The 15,728-nt window shown below is 46.5% G+C and overlaps 1 protein-coding gene across 1 annotated transcript; it reads right to left on the bottom strand.

Moving 5' to 3' along the window:
• Positions 1-7,182: 7,182 nt before the first annotated feature.
• Positions 7,183-8,859, bottom strand: fgf20b (fibroblast growth factor 20b). The gene is made up of 3 exons (XM_003970084.3): positions 8,292-8,859; positions 8,021-8,124; positions 7,183-7,878 (listed from the first exon to the last, which is right to left on the bottom strand). The coding sequence occupies exons 1-3, from the start codon at positions 8,581-8,583 to the stop codon at positions 7,633-7,635; spliced, it is 642 nt and encodes a 213-aa protein (XP_003970133.1). The 5' UTR covers positions 8,584-8,859; the 3' UTR covers positions 7,183-7,632.
• Positions 8,860-15,728: the final 6,869 nt, after the last annotated feature.

The following is a 15,728-nucleotide window of genomic DNA, read 5'->3' as shown; positions in this document are numbered from 1 at the left end:
GGGCCACTTTTCTTGGCGGCCCCTTTGGCGTTTTTTAATCTGGGGCCGAGCGAGACAGCGGCGCTGACAGAGTGACGGGGCGGCTGGACGCACTTCCAGGCTCACAGGGACGGGCAGCAGAAGGACCCGGAGAATGGCCGCGGCAGACGGCGCTCCATGGAGCCAGCCGGGACAGACAGGGGGAACATCCGCCCGCTCTGCTGGGGCTGAAGTCAGGGATTGTCCCAATATAAACAAAAGAGAAGTATTTTTGTCCTGCGAATGTGAACGTGGTTCTGAGGGAGCAGGAAATCAATAGATATTTACAGGAAGTAACTTGATCCAAACAGAGAAGAATTCAATAAGACATCAGCTACTAGTTCATGGGAGGATAATAACTGGATGTCTGACACAGAGGACTTTTCCTACGTCAAGCGGGCCCGTCCCCTTTTATGGGCTCCCGCTGATGGGAAATGCAAATGGAGAATTTGCTCATACCATATTTTTCAGCTCACTCGGCACACTTTCCGTCCCAAGTGACGCTCAGGTTGACCTCACAGGTGTGGCGAGCTCATCAGGAGCGATGACCGTGCTCACAGATTCATGCTCCCCCGTGTACAGCGTGCACGTGGGATCAAGCCGCCTGATCTGACTCTTTTAGTCACAAAGCTGTTTTGCAAACGAGTAAAAATGTCTTTTGAACAATTCCACATTTCATGGAAACGTATCAAATCCTCTCCTGGCCTGTGCTTTCCCATGTTTTTTTGTTTCCATGCTCTGGAGTTGTGTACCTTCTCTCTGGGAACATGCATCCTCCCCAGCCTTTGTGACCCTGTCTTCCCACCCCCCTGGGTGGGCTGTGACCCTGCTAGCCTGCAGCTACTGCACGCTACAAACTCTCACCCTGGAGTAATCCAGAGGGTGCACTTCTGACTACTTTATGCTCTTTGCCCCTTCCTAAAAGTCAGCCCGACCCCCAGAGGTCACAGGTCAATACACCAAACCGAAGCAGTGGACAAAAATAGCAAATGATACACAGGTCATTTAAAAATAGAAGCCTGATGCCTATTCTCATTTAGATGACACTGATTTGTTGGCCGTATTTTGGAAACTTTGGCATTGAGGTCTAATGTTTACCGAAAACAAGAGAGGGTCACATGTGTTTTTTGTTCACAGAAAATGGGGCTAGATGATGTGGAAGACTTTTTCCTTACATGTAACCCCATACCGCTGAGAAAATGTCAAAGAGCAGGGGAGAGAGTATGGGCCCCTTGAACTAACAAATAAAGCCCTCTGTCCTTATCTCTATCATGTTAAAATTCCACCACTGCTCCCGGAAGCTGCAGTGGAGGAAGACAAGATGCTGGACAATGCAGGGCAGCGGCGGATCGGCTTCTGCTTCCTCATTCGAAGCGGACGCGTCCCCATCGGTGATGCTTCCCTGCGCTGCCAGGCGCCTCTGTGGCCGTGCACAGCTGGAGTCACGTCAGTAGAGCCTTAAACACCAACATTAGCATCATTTAGACAGAATCTGCTACGCCGCACCTCCAAAGACGACCTCACGCAACGTCTACATGTGTATCCGACGCTGCGTGATGACAACATGTACAGTTGTGCGCCGTGCGTGCTCTCACTTTGGTTCCCACTGTTTTAAAGCTGCAGACGTGAGCAGGAGAGGTGAGGCAACTATCTCCTCCTCAGGAGGTGTGCGTGAGACGCTCCATGCTTTTATCAGCCCTTTTGTCTCCCTCTTTTTATCCAGATCCATATTTTATAAAACACACACCTCCTTTTGTATAAAACAAGAATTATCTATCACTCAGCCACTCTTTTTTTCCCCCCTTTTTTTTCCACGGTGGTCTAAATGCATGGACCACCAAACTCTCATCCCCCCCCGCGATCACTAAAAGCAGAGATATGGGGAATCAGATGAAACTCTGCTCAAATCTACAGGGCCTGGTGGTACTTTGTCTGGCCCATCTGCATCTCTCTGATATGGTGCCGTGATAAGGAACATGAAAGTAGCCTGTCATCAGCTGCTCCTGTCTCGGCCTTTGTGGAGAAAAGCCTCCATCGTGTGCAGAGCAGACAATATCGGTGCACATTACGTCCCTTCAGCAAAGTTTAAAGCCCTCAGACAGGTAGGAGGGATGTCTCCAAAACGCTGTGTTTACCTTTTAGTTCAACACTCTCACACCAGCAGAGCTCTTGATTGTTGGTGTGAAACGGGGGCTTCAGCAGTGAAGTGGACCCGACGACTGTTGCCACGGTTGAAGCTTTCATTATGATTTGAGGATTGGCTGGAGAAGTTTAGAGATAGTGTCTGGGAGTTGACATCATTTCCCATTTACGCCTCAGACCTCCGTCACCTGGACGCAGTGTAAAAAAAAAAGGAACATCTGCAGATGAGCAGACCTGCCCCTGCTCCTCTTACTACATCTTTCTATGTCAGACCAAAGGAATGAGGTGGTCCCTCTGAAGACAAACACCACCTCAAGATGTACGACGCCCGATTGGTTAATGCACCAATGACAACATAAACCCTCACCTATCTACCTCCAGGGCCTGGGATTGCAACTGCTCTTGTGATTGTTCCCCACAGGTGAGGCATATTGAGGGAACTGCATGCCTTTCTCCTCCCAGAAAGCCTCTTTGTTTGCCTCTGACAGGGGGAATGTCTAGCTAAGCATCTGCCTACATGTGGCTGTTTAATTGCATCCTCTTTATTTTCCAGATACTTTGATCCTCTCGGGGTGTAAAGTGTCTCAGAGAAGGACATGCAGCTTCTCCTGGCTCATTTTTCTTGCAGGTTTTCTTTGCTTAAAAGCACACAGGTATGTTTCCTTTCTTTAAGCACAGATGTGTGTCCATCTTGGTGGCTCTCCTCTTCTACCTGATCAACAGGAAGCAAGAAAAACCAAAGTAACTGACTCGTGAGCTCAAACTGTGGACCATTTCATCCGGATCAGGAAGATTTATTCCTAAAGGGAAATGTGCCTGAGAGTGGAAATAACCATTTTCTTAGACAGTGAACAAACATGAATTAAGACTGTATCTTACAAACACCGAAGTAGCGACATGTCCCCTCAATTATCTCTGTGAAAACTTTTACTAATAATGCTATAATTACGGCTCATTGATACCTACGTACATGTCTGCCGGGGTTACCACGGGCTGTTATTTGAAGGTTATGACAGTGTTTTGGTGGTCTTGCACCACCTGGCTCGCTGCTGCTGCTGCTCCTGCTGCTCTATAGTGATGTGTTTTCCTGCTGAGGGGATTTCCTTCATTCACAAGCACTCAAGGTTATTGCTGCGGAGGAGGGTTGCAGCCTTGCTGCCATGTCTTTTGAAGTTTCCCACCACAGATCGCGTCCCTTAGTTTCAGTTTTAACCCATATGTTATAAATCCTATTATAAGTAGTGCCCCAGGAAACCTGATGTCGGCCGTTTGTACAAGTTTGTCATCATTAAATTTCAGCTCCACTCTGAGCTTCTCTGCACGACTCCCCGACTGGGGAGCTTTTCACGTTAAACCTTTCATCAGGCATTTAATGGGGTAAAAAAGAAGATGGCGAACATCTTTCTTTTGAGCCTTTCAGAACGTTCTGCGGTGGTACAAGTCACAATAATTACTGCTATTCTGCAGGTCTGGGATCCGTCCAGAAAGCAGCGCATCACCTGCCACTCTGGGCTAAATGCATGTTCGGTTCAAATAAGCTGAAATGGGCGATGGCGGCAGAAGTTTTCACGGCGAATTCTTCCCACGTATCATTTTTCTCTCCCCCTTCCTCAAGTCATTTGCTCTAAGCCCTCCTTTCTGCCTCTCTCCCCCCGTTTTGTTATTTTACCTGGAGGTGCAGGTGCGAGAGGGAGCGGCCGTGGAAAAACATTTGATTCCGTAAGCTTGTCATGAAGGAATCCACTGAGTGACCTCTGCATCTTGTCATACAATGACAAATGGATTTGCAATTTTCCGCCCGACTGAGCGGCAACAAAGAACATTTCCACTTTCGCCAGGAGGCAGCGAGCGTACAGTCTTCCTCCATCAGGCTCTTCAAACAGCTACAAACATTACACACTACTTTGGTTTGGCCTTTGCAACTCAGAGGACGTTCCGACGCTTCATTCCCACGTTCACGTAGAGTTTTGTTGTATTGCAGCTGTTTGTTAATTATTTATTTACTCCATCGCAGAAACTTTTGAGACCTGGACATAACTGAGCTACCTCCTGATCTGTGTGCAGCCCCCCGTCTCCTGCTTTTGGCTTCAGCTGCATCATCCAGGTGTCAGTAATGTGGGTACGAGGGACAGAGGAAGGATCTCCACGACTGCTGCAGAGGGATTTGCCCCCCCCCCCGGAATACCACAGCAGCAGGGTCAGAGGTTCAGTGGGTTAAAGTGATGATTCTACATTAGCAGCCAGTTGGGATTGTTGTCCCTTTATGCTTTTTTCTGATATGAGGTTCAGGCCTTTTGATTTAGGGATCTAAATAAATGAATGAGCTCAATCTCGGCCTGTCATCACAGACGATCGGCAACAGCTGAATTTGCCTGTTGAAATTATTTGATGTGTAATGTTTTTAAGCAATTTTGGACAGTGTCGTTCCTACTGTGGCAGAACCACTTTAATGAGACCTGAGGGCCCTTAAAATGGACCTTCAGGTACAATCCTGAAGTAACTCCATTATTTCACAAGACACAAGACCATGCAGTTCCAAATTTCTTGGTTTTCAAAGCCTGTTTTCTAAGAACTGGGGATGTATTCTGGTGTGACGGGGCCTGATGTCTCCTTCAGGCCAGCAGAGATTAGAGTGATCTGGATTTCTCACCTATGTGCTCCACACGGCACCTGTGCACGGCGGCAAACGTCTCCATGGAGACCTGCAAAAGAGAAGAGCACATTTTCCACTGCTTGTGAGCTGATGTGCAGGCCAAAAACCGCTCTTAAACGTGATGCTACAAATGAAGTGAACCGACCCACAGACCTCGGCAGCAGGTGTGAAACGCCGCCGTTAATCACAGGAAGGATGTTTGTTAATTGAAATCGGCGACCGACGCTTTCTGATAACGCCGTATACGCCTGCTCCTGTTGTAATCCTATAAACACGGACGCAGCTCGTTGCTTTGTGCGCATGGCAATTTAGTAAGTAATAAACAAACAACAAAGAGCCTGAAATCAATAGTTTGTGGGATTCAAATGACACAAAGCTGCACACACCATCCCTGCACAAACACACCCTTAGAAGTGGCCACAGGTGAGCGCCGGGGCACCACCCCTGTCTTCCCCACCGCAGCCGACTAAATATAGAAATTATACTCTCTGAAAATCGGGGGGAGAGGGAAAAAAAGGAGGGGGGGGGGGTATTTTCACCCCCCCTCCCGCCGCTGCTAAGTCAGATCCCCAGCTGACAAACAAAAGGCCTGAGATCAGAGTGTGAACGCTTAAGTGCTGAGGGAACACCTGTGCAGCAGTCTGACGGCTCTGCAGGGACAGACACAGGAGATCACTGACTTCCACACCTGCCAGCGGTGGACCCATGCCACACACACACACACACACACACACACACACACACACACACACACACGCACACACGCACACACACACACACACACACACACACACACACTCACACACACACACACACACAGGGGTTTGCTTAACAGTCATTTAAAGTTGCTGCTGGAGAGGCGATGAAAGTCCGGGAGCACCTATTAAGCGCGAGGCGGTCCTCCAGAGTGGCTGCGGATGAGGGGTTTAAGTGTTTTCAGACCACCTGCAAGAGGCGGAGAAAGGTGGGAACAAAAGCATCTGTCTCGGGGACAGGTAGGCTCCAAAAACACTGCTTTAGACGAGTGCCAGGGAACACCTTTGCGCATCAGGTATCACAGGTCAGGCTTTTCAGCGTGTTTAGAGAGATGACCTTCAAAAAGGAGAGGGCTCACTCTGCTAGGTGTTCACAGTCTGCTCGTCAGGACTACAGCTGAGTCACTCTGGAGGCATCGCAACCACCCAGACCACTGTGATTCAGATGGTATAGCTGAAACTATCTGATGCTCCTTTAGATACAGACCACGGAGACATCTTTTAACTCTATTAACTTAAAATGTACCGGAACCTTTTCTGGGCTGCTGTTGTGGATGGGGCCCGATCACCTGCACGCTCTGGGACGCTGACTACAGGAGCACGTTGGCGCTCCGGTTGTGTGAATGTTGGAAAATCCCAGAGTCTCATGGTTGAAGGAAGGGGGAGTTGGCAGCAGAGCTGACTCCCAGTCCTGAGATCCCCCCCCACTGGCTCACCATCACACACACTGAGAACACAGGCTTTCATCACAGGCTTCACGGAACTATGAAGGAAACCGTGCACAGATATTAAGATATTACTTCTAGAATGTGATAGTCAGATATTTCTACCTGGCTCACTCAGCTTTATAAACTCCCCGTACGAAGGCAGATTGTGTCTAAATCCATCCTGCAGAGGTTACTCAAGGCGTCATCCACTGACCTCCACTTATAGTTGCCAGAGCTGCTAGGCAAAAGTTAAAGGTCAGGTTTTATTTGCCCCTAATTGTGTCACAGCGATGCCGCGGCGTTCCGATGAGTTTGCAGAGGCTTTGAAGTTTTATGTGTGCATCAGGTCTGTGACTCATCTCCTGGCATAATGGCGTCCATAAAGAAAGACAACATTGGTCTCGTTAGTGGGTTTATATATTTAAACTTGAAAAGACAAAAGCAACCAATAAAATATGCTTTTTATGATCTGCTATTACCACTAAAAATTTGGTTTATTTAAAAGAATGCTGTTTTTCTAAGAACATGAACTATGAACACAGATTTTGACTTGTGATTAGAAAAAAATGATCATTTTGAGTTATTTTTTTTAACTGTTGCAGTTTGCATGATCAGTGTAACACATGTAACAGAACATGAATTAATATGTCAACAATACAAGAAGTTTAATAAAGCGATTCACTGTTACCATGATTAGATTTTGAAAAAAAAAAGAAATGTCTGTAGCATGTTGGAGATGCAACTATACCCTACCGCAGCATTGATACAAGACATTCTGGAGTAGTTTAATAGTTCATTTATCTAACTGTAAAAATATACTTTCCAATAAATAAATATATAACATAAATATATGCATCTAGAGGGAATAAATAATTTGTTACACGAGTTGCTCTTTTTCAAACGGGTGAACACAGACGTAAAGAGAAACAGAACCATTCCTTCAAAGTCCTTCTGAACAGACCACGGCGCTCCTGCTGCAACCGCTGCTAAAAGAACCATTTCAGAGTTCCCTCTGGCTCCATTCTTCAGCCCAGCTGGTATCTCCACTGGACCCGATGAGACCATCCTCCACACAGCTCTGGTTCCAGTCATCTCCTATTCCAAGCAAGAACTTTTCAGGTCACCTCTAGCTCTAAACAAATGACCCGCTCAGGCCAAGTGCTCAGACATTCTAGCCCATCTTCTTGGCTGTTGAAAAATGGACCACGCATCCCTTTAAGAGGCGCCGGTGCCTTTCCCCACGTGGGTCGGCCTGCTGTCCCTCAGCCTGCTGCGGCCACATCTGCCTCTTCTTCCCTGTTCCCTGCCTTCCAGGGCTTCAGCAGCTACTCCTCAGTGTCACCAAGTCCTCCACGTCTCAGCTGTGTCCTAAAATATCCCTGTACAGCTCTGGCACACGGTCAGGGTCCACCGGCCTGGGCAAAAAGTGGGTAAATTTCTGGTGCCGCCTGGATTTAGTCCCATCTCTGGGGGTCCCATCTTTGTTCAAAGCCACAAAGTAACGTGCCCCTTTTTCCCCATGTTTGTAGAGGTTGGAGGAGTAGGTGTTGTACCAGTTCTCTTCAAACTGCTCCCTGAAGACACATTCTGATGTGAGTTTATCCTGAAAGAAAAACAAGCAGGTAAATAATAATGAAAATAAGGGCGAGAAAAGAACATATCTGGTTTATTCTGCATGCCCCGTGACATATCTGATATGATTAAATGATATTAATATAATATAAAATGGGATGGGCGGTACGTACAGAACCATAAAGTTCCCCTTTGTCATTCATGCCCAGATAGAGTCCACTGTCCACCCCTCTAATGCTGATCAGTCCAACTGCCAGGCTGATGAATTCTAAAATACCTGGAAAAGAAGGCACATAAGAAAATGTATACTTTTAAAATAAACACAACAAATACACTATTGGCACTATTTAAACACGAATCACTCTCTTATTGGTTATGTTATTATTCTGACCTGGTTTAAAACAAGTATCCATTTATAATACGCGTAACGATCGGTTTCTTTACCGAAACGACTGTGGTCCCTCCTGGTGCCCTGCACGGTGCCGTCCGGAAGTATCTGCAGGTGAAATCCAGTCCTGCAGTACAACTGTCTCCTCCGCAGGATCCCCTTGAGGTGCGTCAAATCCGTCGCTGCGCCCCGAGAGAGTCGGTCCCCGGCGATCAGCGGCTCCCCGAGCAGCGAGCCGGAGCTGTCCCCGAAAGGTGTCAGCACAAAGCGGGAGCCGACCTGCGGGATACCTTCGATCCCGAAAACGCCTCCAACTTCCCCCAGAAAGGCAGCAGAAGCCACCGCCATCGTGTTCAAGCGCAGCGGGTAAAGTTCAGAGAGGAGGTCCTGAGGCAGCGCTCCTGCGTACTTCACCTACTGCATGTTTACTTCCAGGAACGCGGACACACGCACGGCCCAAAACACCGAATCTCCGCTCGCGAGTGCGCCGATTGTCAACAGTTTTGTTTGTTGCGGTGTTGATGGGTCTGCTGTCAGTGGTGGCGCCGCTGCTGGTGCGCAGGTAGTCCCGCGGCAGAGAGGAGGCGTTGGGAGGGTTTGCGCTCGGAGTGCCAGCGGTGGAGAGGCAGGTGCAAAACCCACAGGGTTATTAATGGGCGGGGCTTTACAGTCCGGGCGTGCCCGGGCAGGCTCTCACCCCCCCCCACCTCTCTCTCTCTCTCTCCAAGATAAGAAGAGAGACGATGGTGGAGCGTTCTATTTCATGCAAAATCCTTCAGAAAACAAAACATGCACAAAAACAACAAAATAATGAGCGTGTTTTTGATCCTTGTTGGAGTTTACTTCCCCTAATTTGGACAACCTGTCATTGTTCATCGTCCACGCTGTCCTTCCTCAGCAGGAGCTGCATCTTATCGGTTACTTATCGGAAACAGATTAAGTGGACTCGGACACGCAGCCCCCAGCGCCTGCCCCCCCCTGCGGGTGGTGCTGCAGTCTTGCCCTGCAGAGGTCGGTGGAGGCTTCGGCTCCAACAACCGTCCCCGCCTGACATCATTACCTCCACGTCCAGGCAACAGGGGGACATTTGTGGGGGCCACAATCATCACACAGTCAGGAAAAAAGAAAGAAAATCTCAGACGAGCTTTGCAAATTCCCGCTTTGAGTCAGAACCAGGACCTCGTGACAGTCCCGTTATGTTAAAGGTTCTGGAGCTGTCCTCCACCTTTGGTGCTGAAATGGTCAGTTTATATGATGTCACATAACACGAGGGCGGCAGAATCCACAGAAAAACCCAGAGTTGTGCTGCAGGTTTATGGAGTAACCGCAAAAAAAGGAAACTAGATGAAATCTAAACTTTGCAGGGATCAACTGACCCATTCGTGTTTTGTAAGATGCAGCCTTGTGATGTTGGCGCTGCTGTTGACCTGATGAGGCTATTCTTTTTAAATTAAAAATACCCAAAGAGAGTTTAGTTAATTAACTAGTAAGTGATTCCTGCATTAACTTCTCCAGAATACTATATGAGCCTGTTCCATCCACTTGTTGAGGTTTTATAGATTGAAAGAAGTTCATGTTGGCTTTCTAAAAATTGGTTATTGCCTGTAGAAAGGTCAAAGGTTAAAGAGTTAGATCTCCAGGATCACTTGGAAAATATGTATGTAATATATATGTTCTTCTTTCGTAGTCCAGCTTTTACTCACCTCCTTATTTATACCGTTGGGTTTGTTATACAACTGTATTTTTAACTACAGGTCAAGACATATAATCAATCTATAATCAAACGTGTTCATTTTTATTATTCAGATGGATTTGGTTGAACTTTCATGCTGTAAGATTTTCAGGTATTTCTTATATCACAATGCTGTGTTTACTGTCTAATATCTGCATTAGAGCCACGTTGCATTAGTCCCCAACATGAGATGGGGGTGGGGGGGAGCAACAGGGCTTTAATGTGCATCTGCTGGCGTCCAACTTCTCCCAGTAAACAAACATGGAAACTAAATCTGGTTGACACTTAAAGATAAAAAAGCTTCTTGTTTCTTATCTATTGATGCTTTAATTTGACAAGTGTTCACAGGCAGCAGGAATTCGGGGACATAGGAAACCAGACACTGGGACTTGGCGGAGGTGTTGACATCTGATGAGAGAGGGGGTGGTTGGAGGGGGTTTAATGGTTAAGCAAAGGGGGGCAGGCATTCCCTGGCTGTTTGCTCTGTGCCCAGTGGACCTGGCACTGTTCCACCTGATGGAGAGATCCATTCTGTCTTCACCAATCTGGCCTTCTGATCTGGCTGAGGTTGAGCACTTGTCTGGACATTATCTGGTGGACAGAGATGAAAAATAGAGCTGGCATCACACGTACCCCATTAAGGTCCGGGGCTCTTTGTTGCTCCACATGACTGAGACTTTTCATGTCCGAAAAGCCTCAGTAGATTTTATTAAAACATTTATCAGTCGCCCAAATCAACAAATCGCTGCTGTGATTGAAATGTCACCGCAACAGCAATTTGTTAACAAAAGGTGTTGCTTCAGTACCATGAGAGCATCTGCACTGTTGTCTCCTGATGTGAGGGGCGTCTCAATAACCCCTTGATCAGAAGCAAACACACTCACAAACTTTTGAGAAACTAACTGAAAGATTCTCAATGCTAAAGGCTAAAGCTGTTCGTCAAGCTCTCGAGGAGTTCAACCTTAAATTAAATCAAATTAAATGAAACAGCTTTTGACACTGTTACTCACGCCTTTGGGCAGAGGTTTTTGTCTCCCTCCTGTGGCGCCATCATTCATTACACAAACATTGTTGCCAGTCCTTCACACAGGCTTTAGCTGTCTTTAGCTTTAGCAGCTATCCAGTTGGCCTGTTGGCCAGCAGCCAGGGGAGCCTTCGCTTCTTCCATCACATCTATTCCCTAATTTAAAAGGAAAGTTGTTGTCGCTGGACAAAAGGCAGTGACTTGATGAGTCACTATCAGTCAGTCATAACACCTGCATAAAGATAGACATCTTTACCAGCAACCCCGCTTTTATGGCCCATTTATGTGGCAACAACCTCGTAGACACAAGGCGAGATGTTATGTGTTCGCGTATGTGCCATTGTTCTCTGCTGCCTAATGGCGTGCCCTACAAAATCCCAGGCATGCTGTTTTGCAGTTTGAACCTTTTTAAGACATGATTCCACGTTCTTATTTTTATAAAGTCCCGAAGCAGCAGTGATTGTTTTTAGAATAAATCATGAAGGAGAAGGTGGGTAATGGCCTTTAAATGTCAGCAGTTGATGTATGTGTTTGTAGTCAAAGATGAGAAAGTGTTTACAGCCTTTTACCTTTTTTCACATGTTGGAATATTGTTGATAATAATTAGAAAATACTTCATTAGTCTAAACTCAACACCCCAGAGTGACACAGAGAAAATTATTTAACTGACTTGAGCATCAGCTCCTGATCCTGTAGTTCTCCTGATCATATATATATATGTGTGTGTGTGTGTGTGTATGTAGATATATGTGTGTATATATATATGTGTGTGTGTGTGTGTGTATGTAGATATATGTGTGTATATATATGTGTGTGTGTGTGTGTGTGTGTATGTGGATAAATGTATATATATGTGTGTGTGTGTGTGTATGTAGATATATGTGTATATATATGTGTGTGTGTCTGTCTGTGTATGTAGATATATGTGTATATATATGTGTGTGTGTGTGTGTGTGTGTGTGTGTGTGTGTGTGTGTGTGTGTGCGTGTGTGTGTGTGTGTGTGTGTATGGAGAGAGAGAGAAAGTTCCAGAGGGTTCAAGGCAGGACTGCATCAATCTGAGCTTTATGGAAGGTGAAGCACTTGAAAGCTCACCTGGAGTGGATCTGAAATAAAGCACCTTCATGAATCACTAAACTTAACTAAACAGGATTCTCTGATCTGACCAACTCAGTCAGTGTCATATTAGGAAGCCCAAAACCCAACAATGAAGTATGGAGGTGGAAGCACCAGAGAACCTGTTCAGAACATGGTCAGGATCTGAGACTGGGCTAAATGGTCACCTCCCAACAGGTCAGTGGGCTTAAGGTTAGGGTTAGAACAAGGGTCTGGTTAGGGTTGGGGTTAGAACAAGGGTCTGGTTAGGGTTGGGGTTAGAACTAGGGTTTGGTTAGGGTTGGGGTTAGAACTAGGGTTTGGTTAGGGTTGGGGTTAGAACAAGGGTCTGGTTAGGGTTGGGGTTAGAACAAGGGTCTGGTTAGGGTTGGGGTTAGAACAAGGGTTTGGTTAGGGTTGGGGTTAGAGCTAGGGTTTGGTTAGGGTTGGGGTTAGAGCTAGGGTTTGGTTAGGGTTGGGGTTAGAACAAGGGTTTGGTTAGGGTTGGGGTTAGAACTAGGGTTTGGTTAGGGTTGGGGTTAGAACTAGGGTTTGGTTAGGGTTGGGGTTAGAACAAGGGTTTGGTTAGGGTTGGGGTTAGAACAAGGGTTTGGTTAGGGTTGGGGTTAGAGCTAGGGTTTGGTTAGGGTTGGGGTTAGAACAAGGGTTTGGTTAGGGTTGGGGTTAGAACTAGGGTTTGGTTAGGGTTGGGGTTAGAACTAGGGTTTGGTTAGGGTTGGGGTTAGAGCTAGGGTTTGGTTAGGGTTGGGGTTAGAACTAGGGTTTGGTTAGGGTTGGGGTTAGAGCTAGGGTTTGGTTAGGGTTGGGGTTAGAACAAGGGTTTGGTTAGGGTTGGGGTTAGAACTAGGGTTTGGTTAGGGTTGGGGTTAGAACTAGGGTTAAGGTTAAGGTTAGGGTGGAGTTACGGCAGAAAAACTCCAAATCCACGTGTGCAATGCCTGTAACATCCTACAGGATGACTGGAAGCTGCAACTGTTGCCAAAGTTACTTGAATTAGGTTCTCAATAAAGGCTCTGGGTACTAATTGTTCAATAATCTTTTCAATTTAATACATTTTATAATTGTTGTTTTTCCCTCAGGCCACCAAATAACAACGTGAGAGAAGAGACACTGAAAAGTTGCCAACTGAACTGTAAATGTCCACGCTGACCATGAAGACCCTCTTTCATCTTGTCGCTCAGGCATCAGACTTTTGTGGAGGTCTTAACAATCAAAATTAGTTCCTGGCTTTAAAATGTGTCCGTGGTGGGTTATCGTCAGTCATCAGGACAATTTCTTGGCCATTTTTTAACAACACCTTCCATCTTATCTCCTCCTTTTATTGACCATTGGAATGTGTCCATGGCGATATGTCGTTGTGTTTCCCTGCACACCAACACCCGTTTTCACTTTTGTCTCCTAGTTTTACATTCTTTGTGCTCAATTTAGTGCTTACATGCTTTATTATGTAATTTATCTCGAGGATCTGCTAACTGCTAAGCTTTTGGCTGTGTTCAGCACTTAAACCTCTAATGAATGCTGGTTACCTGGGATTTACAGCTAAAGGAGTGAATTAGGATTTTCCTCTTCTCTCGGGAATTACAAAAGGTCGGCTAATATCTGTTTGCAAAGGAAATTGCAGAAGAGATCTTCAGTAAAAAGGATGATGGGCCACAAAGGAATCCACTCAGATTAAGGGTTTATTTCCAACCTTAACTTCATCGCAGGAAACATGACATCAGCCCATCCTGTTTGACTTTAGAAAGTGAATTAAAAACATAACTTTGAAAGCTGAACATCACCGGTAAACACAATAGCACTTTTCTCACCCTAACGGGAGGAACAAGGCCGATTTTGGAGGTAAATTTAATTTCCATAGTCCTCAAAATTCCCTTGAAGTTTAGCTTTCATCTAATCCGGAGCTCGAGTGTGTTGTAAATACTATCTTATCTCTCCATCAGTCTGGTAACGTGCACATGTCACCGGTGTGCATGTGGATTTATTCTCCCGCTCACCCTGCAGGAAGAGAGCCTCCCGAATCCACACACACAAAGATCTCCTCAGCGTTTGGAGCTTTGTCACCCTTCAGCTGCAGGAAGGCAAGATTTGATGAAATGTGATGGGCAGCCACAGGAAACGTTCAGTGACATAGATCATCAATCAACCCCCCCCCCCCCCCAACACACACACACACACACGCGCGTGCGTTGCTGAGGAGGCCGCAGGTCCTCAGATCTGACTGTACCGCTCTGTCCTCTGTTGCTCTAAGTGCCAGCGTTGGGATTTGGGCCTTTTAATCCGGCTGTAAAATGTTGTGGCTCTGTCAGGGGGGGAAAAGGGCCGCACCGAATGGGGAACAAAGAATGAGAGAGTTGTTTGAACCCAGCTATGTCGAGACATGTCCCGCCGGCCGCTCCCGATCACCGTGGACATTATGAAGCCTGAGAATGGCATTGGATTACATCTCTGCAACTGCCACTCTCTATGAAGTGTTTCAGTGGAATTCTTTGTATTGTCTAACAACATCTACTTGAGCTCTGAGGCTCACAGAGCAGAGGGGGGGTTGCCTTCCTTTAGGAGCGAAGGTGTGTGGTATCGGAGAAACACGACTGGAATCTCAAAGCGTTTAAGCTTTAGAGGCTTTGAAGCGGGAGACTTGTGATATGGGCTGGTACCTGCCAAACAGGCGGCCTCTTTTATCTCTTCTGGATGGACGTCTTTGGGGAGGTGTTCATCGCTAATTCTCTTTTCACACCTGAGGTTTCACATCTCATTCTTGCCCTTACGTCATCGTCTTCGCATTTGACTTCCAGATTCTAGAGGAAGTTTTTTTCTCCCACCTCTTCCTGCAGAGATCTCCCTCCACAAAACTCTGTCCCCGGAATTCTTTTCCCGTAACACCAGAAGTCACCCAGAACTATCTATGCTCAATTCTCAATCTTCCCAAGGAAACAAAAGCTTGGGAATGCTTTCAGAGTCAGAGGGGAGCAGCATCCTGAGTTGAACGAGACACCTCCCGACACTTACTCCTTCCTTGTCCGTGTCACACAACAAAGGGAGCTGAAGGATGTGACACAAATCCCGAATCGGCCATTCTCCGCTAGTGACAGATCACTTGAGGGTGTATTACAACTTGTTAGTCACACATGATCAGAAGACAGGGGCCTTAAATTTGTTTGGGTTCATGTCCCGATAGGTCAGCTTTAGTTGTAAAGCCACTGTTTGTGTGAGGGGAAGGACAGAGATCAGGTAAAAGACACCTTTTAAGATGTTATCAGCCAGTGCCAGATTACTCTTGTCTGAGGAAGACCTGAGCATTTTCTTTGGAAATGGCTTATTCTTCTCAGGCGGATGGCTTTGAACACTTTGAGTGTCTTTTAGCTGAATGATTTATGCTGTTTGATGCTGCTTTGGCAGAAACGGAAGCCTTCCGGTGAGGTTTTTGCTCCTGGATCTAAACTTTGATTTCCACTAATCCAAATATAATATCAGCGAACCACACCGCAATGTGCTCAATACATAAAAAAACCAAACAATGCCCACCCATCCTCAATTTCAACATGGCCTCTGTGTCCACTGTAACATGCAGGGAAACGCCAGTGTTCCTGCTGGCAGAGTTCCTGGAGAGAACCCAGGCTGCACA

The sequence above is a fragment of the Takifugu rubripes genome, chromosome 14 (genome assembly GCF_901000725.2).
Source record: "Takifugu rubripes chromosome 14, fTakRub1.2, whole genome shotgun sequence".
Taxonomy (NCBI): Eukaryota; Metazoa; Chordata; class Actinopteri; order Tetraodontiformes; family Tetraodontidae; genus Takifugu; species Takifugu rubripes.
Note: the sequence above shows the minus strand (reverse complement) of the source record. Positions and strands in the feature narration are given on the sequence as shown.